Here is a 22,424-nt window from a genome sequence, read left to right on the forward strand (position 1 = left end):
TCAAGTCTATGTGTATAGACAACACTAAATCTAAAAATTGCTAAATATACCAGGAAAAAGCTAGTAACTAATTTTTTTCTCTTCAGGAAGTTCTTGTTGTTTATCCATTTTAAATATAGCAGTGTGTACCTGTCCATCCCAAACTCCCGTAACTAAATTTTACTGTGCAGCATAAAACAAAAATGTTTAAGATCCTGGAATCAATCAAAACTTAATTTATAAAATTATATATAGCACTGATTGGTAAAGATACTATTATTTTAACAGTACACAACTTTGTACCATTGACTTGATTTATTGCCACAATAAAAATTAAGAAAACACATCTTTAGAAGGGTTGCCATCTCTGAAATGATCTTCTTTTCCTTCTTACAGAAAAATTCTTTGGTATTTGGCTCAAATAAACTTGCTATTTACAAAACTGTTCTCTGTAAAGTATAACCAACTAAGAAATTATAATAATGAAGGATAGTTAATTCAACCAATTCATAAAAGTTTATTGACAAATGAGAAAAAAATTCATTTAAAAACTCCTTAATAAGCCAACATTTACTTACCTATATATTGGTTGAGGGAGGTAATTCTCTCCTTCTATGCGGATGTCAGGGTACCGCTGGCTAATAACCCGCATGTACTCCTCAAACACCCGCCTGTAACCTCAGGAAACACTGCAAAAAATAAAAGTGTTTTCATTAAGTGGTTTAGAATATGACTAGATTTATTTTGTAGTTACAGGACTTCCTTGGTGACTTAGTGGTAAAAAAAAAAAAAAAAATCTGCCTGCCAATGCAGGAGACACAGATTAGATCCCTGGGTCAGGAAGATCCCCTGGAGAAGCCAATGGCAATCCACTCCAGTATTCTTGCCTGGAAAATCCCGTGGACAGAGGAGCCTGGCAGGCTACAGTCCATGGGATCACAAAAGAGTCAGATATGACTTACTGACTAAACAACAACATTTTGTAATTATATAAAACTTAAAAATTATTACCAAGATTAAAAATCTTTCTCAAAACAGTCATATATTAGTAATGACTGACGGTGTATAAATGGACTTTTCTCACAAATGAGTTATCTTACCTTCAAGTAAATCCTTCTATTAGAACATTAATCTTTACAGATGTGGGTTATTGTTGAAGAAGCAAATGCCTATTTACAGAAGTCACCTTATCCTCAACTTCCAAATACCGTTTTTCTGTTTTTTTGTTTATCAACAACTGTATAAACAATGAAATGAAAACAACTCATTTATCTGAATTAGAGACATTCAAAATCTGGACACAGGGGACTTTCCTGGTGGTCCAGTGGTTAAGAATCCGCCTGCCAATACAGGGGACATGGGTCTGATCCTTAGTCCAGGAAGATTCCACGTACCACAGAGCAAATAAGTCCATGCACCGCAACTATGGAGCTCTAGAGCCCATGCCCTGCAGCAAGAGAAGCTACCACAACGAGGCCCATGAACAGCAATGAAGAGTAGTCCTCCCTTGCCGTAACTAGAGAAAGCACGTGCACAGAAATGAAGACCCAGTGAAGCCAATAATAAATAAATATAATTTTTTAAAAAGTCTGGGCACAGGAATCTTAAAAAAATGCTAAGGCGTTAGACACAACATATTGTTTCTTATTCCAACTCTACCCTTAACTGCCTGCTCAATCACAATAAAAGAAACTTTAAAATTTCTTAGATCCCTTCTGACTCTCTACCTTACAAATAAAAACAGACTGAGAAGATACTTTTCAGCAATGACAGTAATCCATGTCATTACTCCAGAAATTAAGTCAACAGCATCCAATCATCTCCATTAAAATCTCTGAATAACTAAACTGTGGATCTATATGTTGCTCCAGGAAGAAAAGGAAGATATGCCACCAGAATGCATATACAGGGGGAAAAAAGTGCATTGAAAACTTACTAGTAAGACACTGACTAAATAAACTGAAGACACAAATAAATGAAAACATTTCATGTCCATGGATTAGAAAAATTTAAATTGTTAAAATGTCCATACTTTCCAAAGCAATTTATAGATTTAATGCAATGCCTAACAAAACTCCAATGACATTTTTCACAGAAATAGAACAAACAATTCTAGTACTTGTATAAAACCAGAAAAGACCCCAAGTAGCCAAAGAAATCTTTAGAAAGAAGAATAAAGCTGGAGGCACCATGCTTCCTTACTTCAAACTATGTTACAAAGCTACAGTATGTATGGCAGGTGTATAAAGGCACAGAGATCAAGGAGACAGAATCCAGAAATAAACCCACACATACATATGCTCAAGTAATTTATAACACAGGAGCCAGGAATATAAAATGGGAAAAGGATAGTCTCTTTAATAAATGGTGTTGGGAAAAGTGGACATGCAAAGAATGAAAGGAGACCACTGTCTTACATCATACACAAAAATCAACTCAAAACGGAAGTTGAACAGAAGATCTGAAATCATTAAACTCCTAGAAGAAAACACAGGGCTAAGCTCTTTGACACTGGTCTTCATGATGAATTTTTTGAACTTGACATCAAAAGCAAAAATTAGTAAGTGGAGCTACAACAAACTAAAAAGCTTCTGCACAGCAAAGAAACCCATCAATAAACAAAATGAAAGGGCAATCTACAGAATGGGACAAAATACTTGCATATATAACTTCCAATAAGGGGTTAATATCCAAAATATATAAGAAATTCATATAATTCAATAGCCAAAAAATCAATAATCCACTTCAAAAATGGGCAACAGGGGAATTCTCTAGTGATCCAGTGGTTAGAACTCAGTGATTTCACTGTGGGAGACTGGGTTCAATCCCTGGTCCAGAAACTAAGATCCTACAAGCTGCACTGTGGCCAAAAAAAGAAGAAAACATGGGCAAAGGAACCTGAATAGACATTTCCCAAAAAAGACATAAATATGGCCCACAAACACTTGAAAAAATGCTCAACATCATTAATCAACAGGGAAATGCAAATCAAAACCACAATGAGTTATCACCTCATACCTGTTAGGATGTCTATCATCAAAAATACAATATAAAGCAATGAAGGTTCCACTTGGTAGGAAGAAATAGGATCAGTAATTGATAGCAGGACGAAACCTGAGATGCAAGCTTTGTCAAATCATACAATCATCCAAGAAAAAAAAAATATCAACCACCACCATCACCAGCCCAAACTGCTGCTGCTACTAAGTCACTTCAGTTGTGTCCGACTCTGTGCAACCCCATAGACAGCAGCCAACCAGGCTTCCCCGTCCCTGGGATTCTCCAGGCAAGAACACTGGAGTGGGTTGCCATTTCCTTCTCCAATGCGTGAAAGTGAAAAGTGAAAGTGAAGTCGCTCAGTCATGTCTGACTCTGTGACCCCATGGACTGTAACCTACCAGGCTCCTCCATCCAAGAGATTTTCCAGGCAAGAGTACTGGAGTGGGTTGCCATTGCCTTCTCCGCACCAGCCCAAACTAACAGCATCAAATTTATATCTGACAGGGAGAATAAGTCCAAATGTTAGTAGATCTCAATATAAGAAAACTCACTAAAAAAAAAAAGAGAAATTCACCATTCTTTCTTTACAAATAATACTTCTTCTACACTGAGAATGAAAATTTCACAAAAGATAAGTACGAAATTTTTGCAAAAGGAGACATGTCTCTATTAACTAAACAAAAGAACTTAAGAATCTCCAGATACTTCATGTTTACTAATAAACATTTACTTTATCCAACATTTTATTATTACTATTGTTAGATTCACCAAGTATTGGTCTTTTTGCCACAACTGCTTTCTATATGAGAGAATTTTAACGTTGCTTTTGTTTTGAAGATATTACAAAAATAATGTAAAGCACTTATGTGCTTTACATTACCTTTTTATACTGCACATGGGGTTCAAACCAGTCAATGTGGGAATCAAACCAGACAATCCTAAAGAAAATCAACCCTCAGTATTTATTGGAAGGACTGATGCGAAAGCTGAAGCTCCAATACTTTGGCCACCTGATGCGAAGAGCCAAATCATTGGAAAAGACCATGATGCTGGGAAAGATTGAAGGCAAAAGGCAAAGAGGGCAGCAGATAAGATGTTAGATAGCATCACCAACTCAACGGACATGAATTGGAGCAAACTCCAGGAGATAGTGAAGGACAGAGAAACCTGATCACAAAGAATCAGACATGACTGAGTGACTGAACAGCAACAACTTACACACCTAACTACCTTGAAACCAAGAAATGCCACATAATTTCAATGCCTAAGTTTGCATCAGTATTTACAATAGAGTTGATGATCTAAAATGATAATATGTAACTTTTAATGCAGTATTTGAGAGCTGGAGACTTGAGCTGAAATTTCCTTTTTTATAGACAAAGAGGGAAAAACTGAATCCCAGAGAGATCAAGTGACTTCAGATATGGTCCCCCTTAGTCAGGGCTGAGACTGGAACACAGACTTTATGATTTCAGATCCTAGGCCCTTTCCATTAAACCTCAACAAGACAGTTAGATGATGTAAGAGCTAACTTTTCCTGTGTCCACAAATCTCTGCTACTTTAAGGCTACAATCAAGTATCCATAAAGTAGCAGAGAACTCTTGAGGTTCTTCTGATGAAAATACAGATTCTCCCTCTGGGAGAACTAAGCCTGTGGGTCCCACAATCCTCGTCTTTGCTCTAGGAGTTCCAACCCTTCTTCAAGGGAAGCCCCAAGAGGCCCAGCTAGAGAGGAATATCTAAGTACAGGCAACACACAGGTTAGATTCCTCCCTGGCTACTGTGCTCAGAAACCAGTTCTCCTGGTCCCAACCCCTCAGTTAAATCTCAGATCTTTGTATCAAACTCCACACCATATTCTTGAATCAACCCATAATCTTGACATCTAAAAAGGACTTTAAATCTGTAACTTTCTTCAAATTTCCAGTTATAAAATGAATAAGTCAAGGGGATGTATAATGTACAACATGGTTGACTATAAACTAATAATACTGTATTTCATATATGAATGTAGCTCTTGAAATCAAGTTTTCATCACGGAAAAAAACCCCAACAATGTAACTATGTGCATAATGACAGATGTTAACTGGACTTATTGTGTGATTATTTTGCAATATATACAAATATCAAGTCACTACACTGTACACCTGAAACTGTTATATCTCAAAACAAACAACTGTATATTTCTGAAAAATGAAGCAATTTACAAGACTGACAACATATTCTTAGACAAGTTTTCTCATACATAAGTAAACATTCCTCCCTATATTTGCCTTCAGATGTGTAAAGAAAAAACAAGTAACTTTTTTCCTATATAATGATTTCCCCAAAATGTTAAAATTGTTTTGAAATAGCAACCATTATTGCTGACAGATGTTTTCCAAAATAAAACATACCTAGTGTTTATCGAGGTATGAAAGATATTAAATTAAAGGCACACATGGTAAGGAATCAGTAATCATTTCACATCTACCACTACACCCAGCTCTTTCAACTTTCCCACTCTTTCTGGGTCAGTGAGTAAAACTATATACCTCATAGAATACCTTCAAAAAATAAGTATGTGAACATACTAAAAACATGTTGTAGCTGCTGCCTATTCCTTCGGCCCCTGAACCAAAGTTCTTAAGAAGTAAATTAATCCACCTGCAGTGCAGGAAGGGAATATTAATCCACCTGCAGTGCAGGAAGCACAGGAGACAAAGGTTTGATTCCTAGGTTGGGAAGATCCCCTGGAGAAGGAAATAACAACCCACTCCAGTATTCTTGCCTGGAAAATCCCATGGACAGAGGAGCCCGGAAGACTACAATCCATGGGGTCGTAAAAGAGTTGGACACGACTTAGCAACTAAACATATAATCACTTTGAAATCTCTTCCTTGTGATACAAAAATACCTTACAATAAGAAGCAACTTTTGTAACTGCTAAATTTAAAATATTTCACATAGTACTTCTCAAAGATTAATTTTGTAAAAGAAAGAACCTGCATACAAACTAGATGAACCTTTCTGTAATGAACAGAAAGGAAATTTAGGAATGGTCATGCTCCAGGCAAGAACACTGGAGTGGGTTGCCATTTCCTTCTCCAAAGCATGAAAGTGAAAAGTGAAAGTGAAGTCTCTGGGTCGTGTCCGACTCTTCGCAACCCCATAGACTGCAGCCTACCAGGCTCCTCCGTCCATGGGATTTTCCAGGCAAGAGTACTGGAGTCGGATGCCAGGGACGGGGGAGCCTGGTGGGCTGCCACCTATGGGGTCGCACAGAGTCAGACACGACTGAAGCGACTTAGCAGCAGCAGCAGCAGCATGCTGTTTCAAATACATTCTGTGCTTTTTTCAGTCCATCGTGTTTCAGTCTAATTCATGGTACCAATCATCCCACTTTTCCTTTTCTATACCAACATCTGCCCATAACTGTAGTCAAATGCCTGCTTACATCAAAACCTACCCCTCCTATTTCCTTACTAAAGGAAAACAGGGCAAAATCTCAGCTATTTGTTGTTATAAAATAAAACCTTGTGAGTTCTTTCTCTTTTTTGCATCTCTTGAACTTACCACCCTCCCCCTCTTTTATTCAGAATAATCTCCCCTCCAATCATCAACTACCCACACATAGGATTGGCTCCTGTTTCTACAATAAAACTCAACTTCCTCCCAGTATCTGATGTTCCAGAAATGCAAACCTGTCCCAGGAAGACCTGAGTGCCCTCTCTAAAAATGAAGAACCAGGATTTTAAAAAGTAACTATCAGGACTTCCCTAGTGGTTCAGTGGCTGAGAATCTGTGCTCCCAACGCAGGGGGCCCAGGTTTGACCCCTGCTCAGGGAACTAAATGCCACTAGCTAAGAGTTCACATGCACCAATGAAGACTGAAGACCCAAAACAGCCAAATAAATAAAAAATATTTTTTTAAAAGGGAACTCTCTCCAGACAGGTGAACATTTAATCAGAGCTGTTGTGGGTAGAGAGGGGTAATCTTTTAAAAGGACTAGGGAGAGGAGATAAATCAATCTTCAAAGAGAAAAAAAATAAAATCTTTTACTGAGAAAAGTACAAGTGTGAGCCAGGGGAAGCGTGAACAAAGTCCTCTCAGACGGTTCAGCCTTATATTTAGGTCCATCCTGAGGCACAGTTGCATTCCTGCCTTTGGATTCTGTACTGTTCTTTTAGTAATTTTAAATGGATTTCCAAATATGTTGTTTAAACCAGTTTAAATTAGGTTTCTCTTCTTGCATTCTAGGAATTCCAACTAATATTTCCCCTGTGCTGAACCCAGAAAACCAGGAAAGTATTTGGTAAATACCACGTCTTATAACTATCAACAGCACTGACCAGTCCAACAGTTCACTGATCATTGAAAACTGCATTTTTACAAGTAATCTTTATTTCTCCTTGTTCTGTTTTAGTAGACAAACTAGTAATAGACATTTGTCTAGTGCATCCCCTGCTATGCTCTAAGTGCTTTAAGCAATGAAATCTGAACAAGGGGTTCTATAAACCATATAAGAAACAAGATATTTGGGGTGAATAGACAAACCTGATAAATGCTTTTTAAGAAAAACTACAAACAAGAATGCTTACACAGTGTTCATAGCAGCACTATTTATAATAGTGAGGACATGAAAGCAACCTAAATGTCCACTGACAGATGAATGGATAAAGAAAATGTAGTACCTGTATACAATGGAATATTACTCAACCAGGAAAAAGAATAAAACAATTTCATTTGCAGCAACATGAATGTACCCAGTAATTATCATACTAAGTGAAGTTAACTCAGACAAAGACAAGTATATGATACCACTTACAGGAAGAATCTAAAAAAAGATGCAAATTAATGATGCAAAAAACAAAAGTAAGACTCACAGACATACAAAACAAACCTATGGCTACCAAAGACAAAAAGCAGGAGAGAGATAAATTAGGAATTTGAGATTAACAGATAAACACTACTACGTATAAAACAGATAAAACAACAAGGACTTACTGTATAGTACAGGGAATTATATTCATTATCTTGTAATACCTCTAATGGAAAAGAATCTAAAAAAAAAATTGAACCACTATGCTGTACACCCAAAATACTATAAATTAACTACACTGTATTTCAATTTAAAAAAAAAGAGTGCATACACACTCTGACTGAAGATCAAAATAGAGACCAGAATTTGCTCAGCATTTTTAAAAGTTACAAAACTTTTAAACAGGTATGAGCTTACCAGGTTTTAAGAATGGTATTATATGAAACCAAATGATATCCATTCCACTTGCCTAACTCTCAGAACACTGCAATGGCCACCACAGTAAAAACATCTAGGATTACAAAATACACCTAACAAAGCTTCTAAGATTCCAGGTTTCTTGAGTTTATTCCAAAGATTTGACAAACATAAAATTCAATAAAAGATCTGTTTTTATTCTCTCTAGTCTTTGTGTCTTATTCTTGAGGTGACTAGTTTCTAGTTTCCCTATACCTTTGGCATAACATTTCAGGAAATCTTTTGCTGCAGACTATTCCATAAAGAACTAATAAATTGTATAAGTTCCTCAGCTCTTTGTGGGGAAGGGATTTTATCTCTTTAATCTGGAAAGCATTTCTCATCAACAGATTTATAAGATATATAGCCATTCAGTAAAAGGGATTAGATGAAAGCATTCAATAAATGGCAACTCACCTGCATTTTGCAAGAATTTTTGTCTCAACTTAAAATATTTCACATAATTTCATGCTTTTATTCTTTTCAATACATTGTTTTAAACTGAGGTATAATTCACATGCCATAAAGTTCATCCTCAATGCATTTTTATAAGTTGTCAGAATGATTAGGAAAAAAACAACACTGTGTTCTATGCTAATTCATTGGCCAAACTAGAGATGTCTCCAGGCTGCTTTACTGCTTTCCTGTTACTCCTATGCTTTTACCAGCATGCTGTAGACTGACTTCAGATATTAGAATCAGATCAGATCAGATCAGATCAGTCGCTCAGTTGTGTCCGATTCTTTTCGACCCCATGAATTGCAGCACGCCAGGCCTCCCTGTCCATCACCAACTCCCGGAGTTCACTCAGACTCACGTCCATCGAGTCAGTGATGCCATCCAGCCATCTCATCCTCTGTCGTCCCCTTCTCCTGCCCCCAATCCCTCCCAGCATCAGAGTCTTTTCCAATGAGTCAACTCTTCCCATGAGGTGGCCAAAGTACTGGAGTTTCAGCTTTAGCACCATTCCTTCCAAAGAAATCCCAGGGCTGATCTCCTTTAGAATGGACTGGTTGGATCTCTTTGCAGTCCAAGGGACTCTCAAGAGTCTTCTCCAACACCACGGTTCAAAAGCATCAATTCTTCGGCCCTCAGCCTTCTTCACAGTCCAACTCTCACATCCATACATGACCACAGGAAAAGCCAGAGCCTTGACTAGACGAACCTTTGTTGGCAAAGTAATGTCTCTGCTTTTGAATATGCTATCTAGGTTGGTCATAACTTCCTTCCAAGGAGTAAGCGTCTTTTAATTTCATGGCTGCAGTCACCATCTGTAGTGATTTTGGAGCCCAGAAAAATAAAGTCTGACACTGTTTCCATTGTTTCCCCATCTATTTACCATAAGGCCAGGAACCTTAGAAAGAAAACCACAAACAGGAACCTTAGAAAGAAAACCACCAACAGGATAAGTAGTAGGGGTATCTCAGAAATGAGAGCAGCAGAAAGATGACAGACAATAACACAATGAATTTTGGAAGGTTAGCCCCACCCGTAAAGATGGCAGCCAGGTAAAAAAGGTTACTGAGTATGGAGTACATTCAAAACTGATGTTTTACATGTATCACATTCTACGCCTAAAAGCTACCAAACTGAAGTAGAGGCCAACCAGGTAAAAATCCAACTGAAAGGAACAATATTAGCACTGTTCAACACTCCAGTTAGAAATTTTTAAATGGGGGTCAGGGGGAGAAGACAGATTATGTCATGACCTGAGTGGCCTACCACGGGATTGTATTCATTTTTTCGATAAATATTGCCTGATGGCAGGTACTGTTTTAGGTTCTAGATATTCAGCAGCAAGCAAAATAGACAAAGATCTATGCTGTTGTGATGCTGGCAACATTCTAATGAAGAAAAGAGAGTAAGCTGGTAACAGTCTAATGGAGAGGATACAATTCATCAATTGATAATATCTGAAGCTGTTTTCCTTGTCTTGCTTGAGAAACAGGAATGAAAAAAATGAAACACCTGAGGGACTATGCAAAAACTGTCACAACTTCAGAGTAGAAACAGAAAAAAAAAAAAAAAAAAGATTCAAAATAAAAGCCTACATCCAAAAACATTCTGCAAGAAGAAAAAAAGAATGATAAAAAGAGATAAGGAAGGACTGTAAGAAACCGTGAAACCAAAAAGCAGAAGAAAAATATATATATATTTGAGGCCCTAAAAGAAGTAAACTGATGGGTGAAAAACTGAATCAGTAATAGGTGAATAATACACAAAAATTACAGATCTGAGTAGTATCATCAATAGAGGGGGTTTATTGATAAACCAGGTCTCTTTCCTATAGAAAACACCCTGAGAGACCACAGAATATTTACAACAATTGATCACAATTGGTCACAAAGAAAGCCCAATAAGTATGTGGATGAAGAATGTCATCAGCTATCTCAGTCAGCAAAGCATGCTGCAACCATTAAGCCATCAGCCACAGAAGACACCCCCAGCTGCGCGCCCTGAGGGGATTAGGGACGGAGAAAAACAGGATACTGGACCTAGACAGTTAAAGTACATATCAAAGAAATTTCAGTAAGCCCAGACTCTTGCAACTTCCCACATATAGAAAAGCGCTAAATTCATTAACCTGAGAGGTTTTTCTTTCGTTCATTCTTTCATTTCTTCCAGTAATCTGACACTCTGATAACCAATTTTTTTTTTCCTGCAAAAACTCCTGGTTCCTCCCCTACCTCTTCGTAATAGTCCCTTGTTGATGAGAGGCTGTCTCCAAGGGCTAAGTCCTCAGTACGTCCGTGGAATAAAACATGACAGCAAATGTCACGTTCTCTGATTACAGAGAAATAAACTAGAGAATTCTAAAAAACCCAACCCACTGTAAGATCTTCTAGTAAGAGAATTACCTAGTTTAACTATGTCAAAATTTTAAATGTGATACCCATTAATGTAATCATAATATTTTACTTATATGGATTTAGTTTATGGAAATGATTGGACAAGTACACTAGATAACTGACAGTCACCTTAACAAAGTAATTTTATGAAAAATTAGGACCAACATAGGACTTCTCTGGTGGACCGGTGGTTAAGAATCCACTTGCCAATGCAGGGGACACAGGTTCAATTCCTGGTCTAAGAAGATTCCAAAGCCCAGGCACCACAACTACTGAAGCCCACGTGCCCTAGAGCCCATGCTCCGCAACAAGAGAAGCCACTGCAACCAGAAGCCTGTGCACCGAAACTAGAGAAAGCCTGTGGCAGCAATGAAGACCCAGTACAGCCAAAAATAAATACATTCTAAAACAAGAATAATTAGGTCAAACATAAATGTTAAACAAAAGACTGAGTAGCTTAAATAAATTAAAGAATAGCTGTGGACTTCCCTATAGCTCAGATGGTAAAGAATCTGCCTGCAATGCAGGAGATCCAGGTTTCATCCTTGGGTCAGGAAGATCCCCTGGAGAAGGAAATGGCAACCCACTCCAGTATTCTTGCCTGGAGAATTCCATGGACGGAGGGGCCTGGCTGGCTACAGTCCATAGGGTCACAAAGAGTCTGACACGACTACGTGAGTAACACAAAAAGAATACCTATCTTATGGAATACTATGCCTGTTGATACTCTTGCCTGGAAAATCCCATGGATGGAGGAGCCTGGTAGGCTGCAGTCCATGGGGTTGCTAAGAGTCGGACACGACTGAGAGACTTCACTTTCACTTTTCACTTTCCTGCATTGGAGAAGGAAATGGCAACCCACTCCAGTGTTCTTGCCTGGAGAATCCCAGGGACGGGGGAGCCTGGTGGTTGCCGTCTATGGGGTCACACAGAGTCGGACACGACTGAAGCGACTTAGTATAGCATAGCATGCCTGTTGATACAGAACAGTATTTACTGATATGAACAGATAAGTGATGGAGGGGAAGGCAAATTTCATAAAACCATACAACTATGAACTATGAACTCATTAATATAAAATATAGCATGTGTCTGTGAAGAGTCAGCTTGAAGGAAGATTCTTCAAAATGTTATCAAAGAGCTACAAGTGTTTTTCATTTTCTTCTATATACTTTCTTTTTTTATTATTTTTACAACAAACAAGTTATTTTCATAGTGAAACTGAGAAGGAACCTGTGGGGCTTCTGGGCACAGAAGCCTTTTTGTCCCTTGTTTCTTGTAGCCAAGACTCCAACCTCCAGGACACTCCCTGAGTTCCAAAGGGCACCAGTTCCAAAGCAAGCACTCTGGTGCTTGCTTATAAGGAAAGGAAACCACCCGAGGTGAGATTTAAGAGACCACAGAAGCTCAACAAGACCACCTGGAGCCCTGCACACACCCTAATCCTATCAGCAACTCCATCCAGAACTACTGTATAAAACTCATGAAATCCCCCTGGGTTGGGACACAAAGCAGGAGTCTGCTCTGCCTTCCTTTGCCTGGCAAACCAATAAAACTGATGTGTTCAGTTGCCAAGCTGTGTCCGACTCTATTTCGACCCCATGCACTCTAGCCCATCAGGCTCCTCTTCCATGGGATTTCCCACCAAGAATACTGGAGAAGGTTGCCATTTCCTTCTCCAGGGGGTCTTCCTGACCCAGGGATCGAACCCACATTTCCTATTTGGTAGGCAGATCCTTTTCTACTTCACCCAAAACTCTGTCTTTGAAATTCAATTCAGCAGCAGTGTACAGAGAAGCTAAGCTTTCAGCATCAACTGTCAGTAATCTATCTTAATTTTTTTAAAGGTGAAAGCCAGTAAGTAAAGCTTTCAAAGGTTTATTTACTGAAGTTACCATTATAACATTAACAAGAATACAAACAATAAATTACATAATGAGCACTTGATAAACGGCAGTAGCAGATATACTGTGCTGGGTGTTTTTAACAGATTATCTGACCCCAGCTCTCCTTATTTCCTGTGTACTCTGCCTGCATGCTGAGTCAGGCTTTATTTGCATGTGTTCTTCCTCTAGCTAGTAAAGCTCATCTTCTGTATCTCCTGATAGAGTTCCGCATACCCTTCAAGATTTCATTTCCTTCTCTGCAAAGCCTTCCAACCTCCTGAATAGGTAATCTTTCTTCCCTCTGGGTTTTTAAGACTTCTTTTAGAACACTCAGAACAGAATATTTGACTGTAATATTGTTTATATGTCTGTCTCTCCTACCAGACAACTGGTTTTTAAATGTTGCAGTTTAAAAAAAAAAATCATGTCTTCCTAAAAACTGAACAGAAAGAGAAAACAAGTGGTATGAAAAAGGGGGCATTAAAAACCAAGGACTTTGTTGAGGTTTGACAGAAAACAACAAAATTCTGTAAAGCAATTGTCCTCCAATCAAAAAACAAATTAAAAAAAACTAAGGGATTGATTATCAGTTCTTGCTAAAATCTACGTGGCCACGATTTCTGATCAATTTCAGGCTGCATCTCAATCAAGATAAAGTATTTGAAAACATGATTTTCCTTTTTGGAAAGCAGGGAATATCAATGAGATGAACTAGAGGTCTCCAACTACACTCTTACATGACAAAGATGTAAAGGAGACATACATACATGCTTTCACTTTTTTCCTTTAAGTTTCTTAACAGTACTTAATAGAATATTAGAAGTAACAGTGTAGAGATTCCTTAAAAAACTGGAAATAGAACTGCCATACGACCCAGCAATCCCACTGCTGGGCATACACACCAAGGAAACCAGAATTGAAAGAGACACATGTACCCCAATGTTCATCACAGCACTGCTTACAATAGCCAGGACATGGAAGCAACCTAGATGTCTATTGGCAGATGAATGAATAAGCAAGTTGTGGTACATATAGATGCCCATCAGCAGATGAATGGATAAGGAAGTTGTGGTACATACACACAATGGAGTATTACTCAGCTACTAAAAAGAATGCATTTGAATCAGTTCTAATGTGGTGGATGAAACTGGAGCCTATTATACAAAGTGAAGTAAGTCAGAAAGAGAAACACCAATACAGTATATTAATGCATATATATGGAATTTAGAAAGATGGTAATGATGACCCTATATGTGAGACAGCAAAAGAGGCACAGATGTAAAGAACAGACTTTTGGACTCTGTGGGAGAAGGCGAGGGTGGGATGATTTGAGAGAATAGCATTGAAGTATATTATCACATGTGAAATAGATCGCCAGTCCAGATTCGATGCATGAGACAGGGTGCTCAGGGCTGGTGCACTGGGATGACCCTGAGGGATGGGATGGGAGGGAGGTGGGAAGGGGGTTCAGGATGTGTTCAGGACACAGGTACACCCGTGGCTGATTCATGTCAATGTATGACAAAAACCACTACAGTATTGTAAAGTAATTAGCCTCCAATGAAAATAAATTAATTTTAAAAAATAAAAATAAATAAAAAAGAAGTAACTAGAATACAACCAACATCCTTATTGTACAGAAGAAAAAGTTGAGAGCTAAAGAGATATATAATTTCCCCTAAGTGATGCAGAAGATAAAAAGGCAGACCTTTTTAGACCTCCAAACTGCTGGTCCAGTAAATGCTCAGTTTCCCAGTAACTACACCATTCAAAATTTATGAGGTTTCTAAATGATATATTAAATTTGATTTTGGCTACCACTTACCTTAATGGCAAACTGTAAGGAAACAATGTTCTAATTTTCTGTAAGGAGATAAAATCTTAAAACCATTCATATTTTACTTACATTTAAATGCTTTGAACTAAAGTACTTCATTCATTATTAAGAAGAAACAACTATTATACGCGCAGCACTCAGTTAGCTCCTGCTATTTATTTTCAAAATGGTCAAAACAAAATGATGACTAAATTCTATACAACTTTAAACATATACCACAGTGGCAGGTGCAACCGCTACCATTTTACTTCCCTCTGTAGCACTCTACCACTACTCTACTATCTGGATCAACTTCCTATTACTCCTTTATTTCACTGTTTCCAAGTAGTTCATTCTTCCCTTTCAGCATCTTTCTAAAAACCAAAATTTATCTCATAATCATTAGTGTGTCACAGTTTAAATGGCCATATTTTTTCCCTTCTGAGTGCTGCATAAAATAATGGTGTATCTTACAATCTATCATATCTTAGCTTTGGAGAAATATAATCCCTGCTATTTTAAGTTTTTAGTTTCAGTTACTGTGACTGTTTGGGAGAAGTGAAACTTTCTTTGTAGGATTTTGCCCTGGCAACTCTGTTTTTAGTTTTAAAACTGAACAAACAAAACAAACTTGTGGTTACCAAAGGGGATGGGGAGGTGGTAAATTAAGAGTTTAGGATTAACATATATGTACCACTAAATATAAAACAGGTATAGCACAGGAAACTACACTCAATATCTTGTAACAACCTATAATGGGGAAGAATCTGAAAAAGAAAATATATATAATATATATCTATCTATCACTTTACTGTACACTTTAAACACAACATTGTAACCTAACACTTCAGTTAAAAAAAAAATTCAGGATTCCTCCCCTTTCATTCTCCCACTACACACACACAAATCTGCAAAAAACTATTATTTCCTTATACCATTTATCATTAGACATTGCTCCAGAACTGAGAAGCCACCTTTGACACCTCTCATTCCATGCCACCTCTCCAGCCCCTCAAATATATAATCACTAGGAACTAACTTAATCTCAGAAAGATCTCTTAGACCTGTCCCTTTACTTCTGCCACCACCTTTCTATTCCAAGCTCCACTGTCTCTTGCCTGGGCAATTTCAAGAGTCCCCCTAAATGGTCTCCCTGTATCTGTTTTTTGTCCCCTGTAAGGGGCTTCCCTAGTAGCTCAGACGGTAAAGCGTCCGCCTGCAATGCAGGAGACCCAGGTTCGATTCCTGGGTCAGGAAGATCCCCTAAGGCCACCGAACATGTTATTGCTCAAAAGTGCTCTCTAAATATATTTTAACCTTCAAATCTCTGTTCAAAGTACATTTTCTCATGGAAACCTTCCCTGATCCTGTGACTAGGTCTCTCTCATACTACATTACTTTCCTATTGCAATCAACTTCCGTGAACTTCCTGATGTTCAAGTTGGTTTTAGAAAAGGCAGAGGAACCAGAGATCAAATTGTCAACATCCGCAGGATCATGGAAAAAGCAATAGAGTTCCAGAAAAACATCTATTTCTGCTTTATTGACTATGCCACAATAAACTGTGGAAAATTCTGAAAGAGATGGGAATACCAGACCACCTGATCTGCCTCTTGAGAAATCTGTATGCAGATCAGGAAGCAACAGTTAGAACTGGACATGGAACAACAGACTGGTTCCAAATAGGAAAAGGAGTTCGTCAAGACTGTATATTGTCACCCTGTTTATTTAACTTCTATGCAGAGTACATCATGAGAAATGCTGGGCTGGAAGAAACACAAGCTGGAATCAAGATTGCTGGGAGAAATATCAATAACCTCAGATATGCAGATGACACCACCCTTATGGCAGACAGTGAAGAGAAACTAAAAAGCCTCTTGATGAAAGTGAAAGAGGAGAGTGAAAAAGTTGGCTTAAAGCTCAACACTCAGAAAACGAAGATCATGGCATCCGGTCCCATCACTTCATGGGAAATAGATGGGGAAACAGTGGAAACAGTGTCAGACTTTATTTTGGGGGGCTCCAAAATCACTGCAGATGGTGACTGCAGCCATGAAATTAAAAGACGCTTGCTCCTTGGAAGGAAAGTTATGACCAACCTAGATAGCATATTCAAAAGCAGAGACATTACTTTGCCAACAAAGGTCCGTCTAGTCAAGGCTATGGTTTTTCCAGTGGTCATGTATGGATGTGAGAGTTGGACTGTGAAGAAGGCTGGGCGCCGAAGAATTGATGCTTTTGAACTGTGGTGTTGGAGAAGACTCTTGAGAGTCCCTTGGACTGCAAGGAGATCCAACCAGTCCATTCTAAAGGAAATCAGCCCTGGGATTTCTTTGGAAGGAATGATGCTAAAGCTGAAACTCCAGTACTTTGGCCACCTCATGCGAAGAGTTGACTCATTGGAAAAGACTCTGACGCTGGGAGGGATTAGGGGCAAGAGCAGAAGGGGACAACAGAGGATGAGATGGCTGGATGGCATCACTGACTCTATGGACGGGAGTCTGAGTGAACTCCGGGAGTTGGTGATAGACAGGGAGGCCTGGTGTGCTGTGATTCATGGGGTCAAAAAGAGTCAGACACGACTGAGTGACTGATCTGATCTGATTGCAATTAACACAACGATAATTTTATGTGTTGTCATGGATTAATGACTGCCTTCTATTCTTGCCTTTAACATCTATGAGAGCACTGAACTGAACTCCCAGCACCAAACAAAGCACCTGCATAGACCTGGGGCTCAACTATTTGTTAAACATACAAATATTTGTCTAAAAAACTATAACTCAAAATTTCTCAGATTTCCTCCATTCAGCATTTTACTAATCTTGATCAATATTAACATCCAAATCAGTGTTTGGTCTTTACTTTCTTGCCTCTATACTATGAAAGCAAAGGCTAAAAATTGGCATAAATTTCATTTAAAATGTCTTCTAGTAATTGTTCCATTTACTTCTTAAAACTCCATTTAGAAATTGGTTGTCCTAAAATTATAGCAGTGTGTTCTTTAACAAAAATTGGAAAATTCTGATGCATTCTGCTTATGTTTTGAAATCTTAACTTTAATCTACTATTCTTAGAAAATCAATTGTCAAATGTTGACTAAGTATTAACCACGAAGAGCTGCAGATAGTAATCTCTTTAAACTGCAACAACTGATACTATGCTGGAAGTATGATTACATGTTAATTCACATATATGGGAGGAAAAAAGCATGCATACGAACATGCCAAACAGTACCTGTCAGAATACATTTACACAAAAATCACAGGAGAAAAAAATGTGATAAGGGAATCTTAAGGTTGGATCAGAAAACTTCCTTTTCTATGCTTAATGCCTAAACGTCCAAGTAAACAGTATAAACTTTCCTCCGAATATGCAACATCCTTACATGCATCTTCTTCAACTGCTTGATCAACTGATGTAATAAACCAAACATTCAGTTATATTGTGCTTCTCAGTAGGCTTTGAGAGGAGCCACATCTGCCCTGTTCACCAAGTTATCTTTAGCCTTTGGCACAAGCGGGTCTTGAATGAAGATTTACTGAAAAAATACATGAAAACAGAATAGGAAGTTTGTTGAAGCTACTCTGAATGCTTGATCTCTCTCTCTCTTCAATTCCATTATGCATTATCTTGTTCTATTAGCAATTACAAAAGTGCCACAATTAACAGATGATATATTGAGTTAAAGAAAGAGTACTCATAAGGAATATAAAATACTAAAAGGCAAAAGAAATGGAAAGGAAGGGGAAAACAGCTCATGTGCACACTGCTATATTTAAAATGGATAACCAACAAGGACCTACTGTATAGCCATGGAACTCTGCTCAATGTTATGTGCCAGCCTGGGCGGTTTGGGGGAGAATGGATACATGTATATGCATGACTGAGTCCCTTTGCTGTTCACCTGAAACTACCACAGCGTTGTTAATCGGTTACACACCAATACAAAATAAAAGTTTAAAGTTTGAAAAAACAAAAGTTTAAAGTTTTGGAAAAAAGAGTTCTCTGTTAAAACTGGTAATTAATGAAAAGTTGCACTTTACAGCACTTTGATTTTAAATGGAATTAAAAGAGTCTTCACAGATTTATCCTCGTCTTAGCTTCCTTCTTTTCCCAAACAAACTTGCAAATAAATGCCCAAGAGATTCTATCAAAATCAGAAACCAAAGATTCACTTTACTATATACAGATTAGTCTCAGGGGGAAAAAGTAACAAACAAGCTAAATTTACCTGTATTTGGTAGGGCATAGGGCATATTTTAATTTATTTATTTATTTGGAGGATAATTACTTTACAATATCGTGGTGGTTTTTGCCATACATCGCCATGAATCAGCCACAGGTGCATGTGTCCCCCCATCCTGAACCGTCCCCTCCCCCTCTCTCCCACCCCATCCCTCTGGGTTGTCCCAGTGCACTGGCCTGAGTGCCCTGCTTCATGCATCGAACTTGCACTGGTCCTCTATTTCACATATGGTAACATACATGTTTCAATGCTATTCTCTCAAATCACCCCATCCTCACCTTCTCCCGCATAGTCCAAAAGTCTGCTCTTTACATCTGTGTGTCTTTTGCTGTCCTGCATATAGGATCATCATTACCGTCTTTCTAAATTCCATGTATATGCATTAATATACTATTGGTGCTTCTCTTTCTGACTTACTTCACTCTGTATAATAGGCTCCAGTTTTCACCCACCTCATTAGAACTGATTCAAATGTGTTCTGGTTTTTTTAATAGCTGAGTAATTCCATTGTGTATATGTACCACAACTTCCTTATTCATTTGTCTGCCGATGGACATCTAGGTTGCTTCCGTGTCTTAGATATTGTAAACAATGCTGAAATGAACATTGAGGTATATACGTCTCTTTCAATTCTGGTTTCCTCGGTGTGTATGCCCAGCAGCGGGATTGCTGGGTCACAAAAGGGCACAGGGCATATTGACAGGCATATATGGCATATCTGCCATATACAGATTTTTTTAGAGTGAAGCATTTTTGTATGTAACATGCTTAGGATCACTGCAAAAGAATTTAGGACAAGTCTGTACTTCTCTACTTAAAGAACAAAAGGAAACAAAAACTAAGTAACAAAGTTCAACTGAGGGCTTTTCCTGGTGGCTTAGTGGTAAAGAAGCTGCTTCCCAATTCAGGAGACACTGGTTCCATCCCTGATCCAGGAAGATCCCACAGGCCAAGGAGCAACGAAGCCCGCCACAACTACCGAGCCTGTGCTCTAGAGCCTGGGAGCTGCAACTATGGAAGGCCCAGTGCTCTTCTCTTGTTGTGCTCTGCAACAGGAAAAGCCACCGCAACGAGACACCCGTACGCTGCAAATAGACAGCAGCCACTACTCATCACAACTAAGGAAAAGCCCGTGCAGCAATTAAGAACCAGCACAGCCAAATATAATTAAATAAATAATCTTTTAAAAAGAAGTTCAACTGAAGTACTTATGACTTTTTTGAAGCTTAATTTTAAGAACGGAATGTCTTTCCCTACATTTACTTATACATTTTCAAAATTTTGCTGTGTACCTAAGAGGAAGGTACATTTGTTAAATTACTGTGACAAGTAAACCAATATAAGCAACTGTAAAAGAATATTTTTGAAGAGCACAAATGAAACCCAGAGATAACAAATAGAAAAATTACTTAACTTGGAAAATGCAGTCTTTTTTTTAACTACTTAAATCCAAAAGTATCACACTTAATCCTTAATAATATTTATAAGTGAGTAAGAAGACTGCCACTTTCAAATGAAAAAAAAAAGGGACGGGGAGGGGGGGAGTCAAGCCAAAATTCCCATTTACAGTATCACATATGAAAGATGAAATACAATGATATATGCCAGGCACACAGTAAACACTACAGGAAGCTTTTTTTCAATCAGAAAGAGGAAGCAAGGTTTTAGTTTTCACTTCAAAAATCTTATTTTCTGACTTTCTTTAAATGTCACTTAAATTGATTTAATTTTAAAGATTTGCTTAGTCTTTAAGATTGAGCAAAAAGCTAATTGGATAAGCAGAAAATCTAAATTTTAGTACACTTATATTAATACATGAAGCTTGAAAAAACTGATTTTAAATGTATTAAGGCCAACACCAGTATTCAAAAATAACAGGATTCTTCAGATTTACTAATCTGACCACCCTATTCTGAGGGAAGAAAAAAAAAAACATCTTTTGAGATACAGGATTCTAATTTTACAATTTTGGTTTTTGTTTTTCATCGGAGCCTTTCAAACGTTTCCCAACACCACTTACCTTATCACATGCATTGCTATTCTGCTTCTAACACTTAACTAGGTAACAACAAACTTACAGAAAACTGTCAAAAACTGCCGGGTTTGGGGGGATGAGGGATTGTTTTTACTACTTCTGTTAAGGCCGAAGAGATCTGAAAGGTGGAGAGAGATGCCAGAGCAAGAAACTCCAGGGAGTAAGGGGATTGGAGAAGATGCAGTTGTCTGGAAGTGAACGTTTGTCAGAAGGGCAACGTGCTCCTTTTCAAAAACATTTTGGAAATTGCAAACAGAGATCAGCTTCCCTATCCAAGCCCATCAGCTATCAGAATCCCTACTCCCTCATCCAACAGTCACGTTGGCGGATGCTGGAGAAAAAGACGTCTGTCCCTCGCGGGATCCCTCCAATGACTCAAGTTAACCTTCGTCTAGCCGGGCAGCGAGGCCGCCAGGCGTAACCCACGAAAGGCGAGAGGAAAAGTGAACCCAGTGGCAAACGCTGGAGCTCCCGCGCTGACACAGCGCCGACTCATACATAACCCACCTCCGCAAGGCAGCCGGATGGCCGTGGCGTGACGCCGCCGACCGGTTCTCCGTACTGACAAGTGTCCCCAAGCCTTCGCCTTTCAGTATTTACCATTCCCCGACCCTCCATCTCCATCCCATTCATTCGAGGAACAAAAATAAATAAATAAATAAAGTGAGCGGCTGTGCTTGGAGGCAAGGAGGGCGGACAGGCCATCCCCGGGAAACGACCGGGAGGAGACAGGCGGCGGAAGGCTGCTGGCGCCGTTCTTTCGGGCCGGGGAAGGTTCAGCCCTCTAGGCCGCGGATCCGGGGCCTCGCGTAGTCCAGAGGGGCCGAGCAGAGGTGCGGCCGGGAGCCGGCGTTCCTACTCACCAAATCTGGAACTTGAGCAGAGGCCCCGTGGCGTACTGCATCTTTAATCTCTTGCCAGGCACGCCGCCCAAGTTGGCCGAGGCATCGCTCCGGACCACGGCCGACGCCGCCACCAGCAGAAGTAGCAGAAGCCTCATCTTAAACGAGCCAGGCCCTTCGGCCGCCCTCACACTGAGACCGCAGGCAGCCCGAAACCGAGCCGGTGCTGGGAACTGATCCCCACCGCGCAAACGCGATCCGCCAAGGTCGACGAGGGAAGCAGCAATGCGCATGCGCATCCCGGCGCCCGCGCAGGCTGTGAGAGGGAGAGCTGACCCATTTTACTGTCCTGACCCACCATGTTGGGTGCGCGGGAGACTCTGGGATGGAATGAGAGGAGTAGGGAGGGACCTACTGCCGGTGGGACGTCAGAGGAGCCTGTTAATGAAAGCTCGTGACACAACTGAATTCTGCATACAATTTAATTCAGACATTTATCTCCCCGAGAC

At 39.2% G+C, this 22,424-nt stretch overlaps 1 protein-coding gene across 1 annotated transcript in view; it reads right to left on the reverse strand.

Moving 5' to 3' along the window:
- Positions 1-22,189, reverse strand: part of SELENOT (selenoprotein T) — a 30,787-nt gene extending 8,598 nt beyond the window's left edge. Inside the window, exons 1-2 of the mRNA XM_005904793.3 lie at positions 21,937-22,189; positions 558-668 (exon numbers count right to left, since the gene is read on the reverse strand). Of these exons, the coding sequence (XP_005904855.3) occupies positions 558-668; positions 21,937-22,073 (248 nt within the window). The 5' untranslated portion in view covers positions 22,074-22,189. The remainder of the gene's footprint in view (positions 1-557; positions 669-21,936) is intronic.
- Positions 22,190-22,424: the final 235 nt, after the last annotated feature.

The sequence above is a fragment of the Bos mutus genome, chromosome 1 (genome assembly GCF_027580195.1).
Source record: "Bos mutus isolate GX-2022 chromosome 1, NWIPB_WYAK_1.1, whole genome shotgun sequence".
Taxonomy (NCBI): domain Eukaryota; kingdom Metazoa; phylum Chordata; class Mammalia; order Artiodactyla; family Bovidae; genus Bos; species Bos mutus.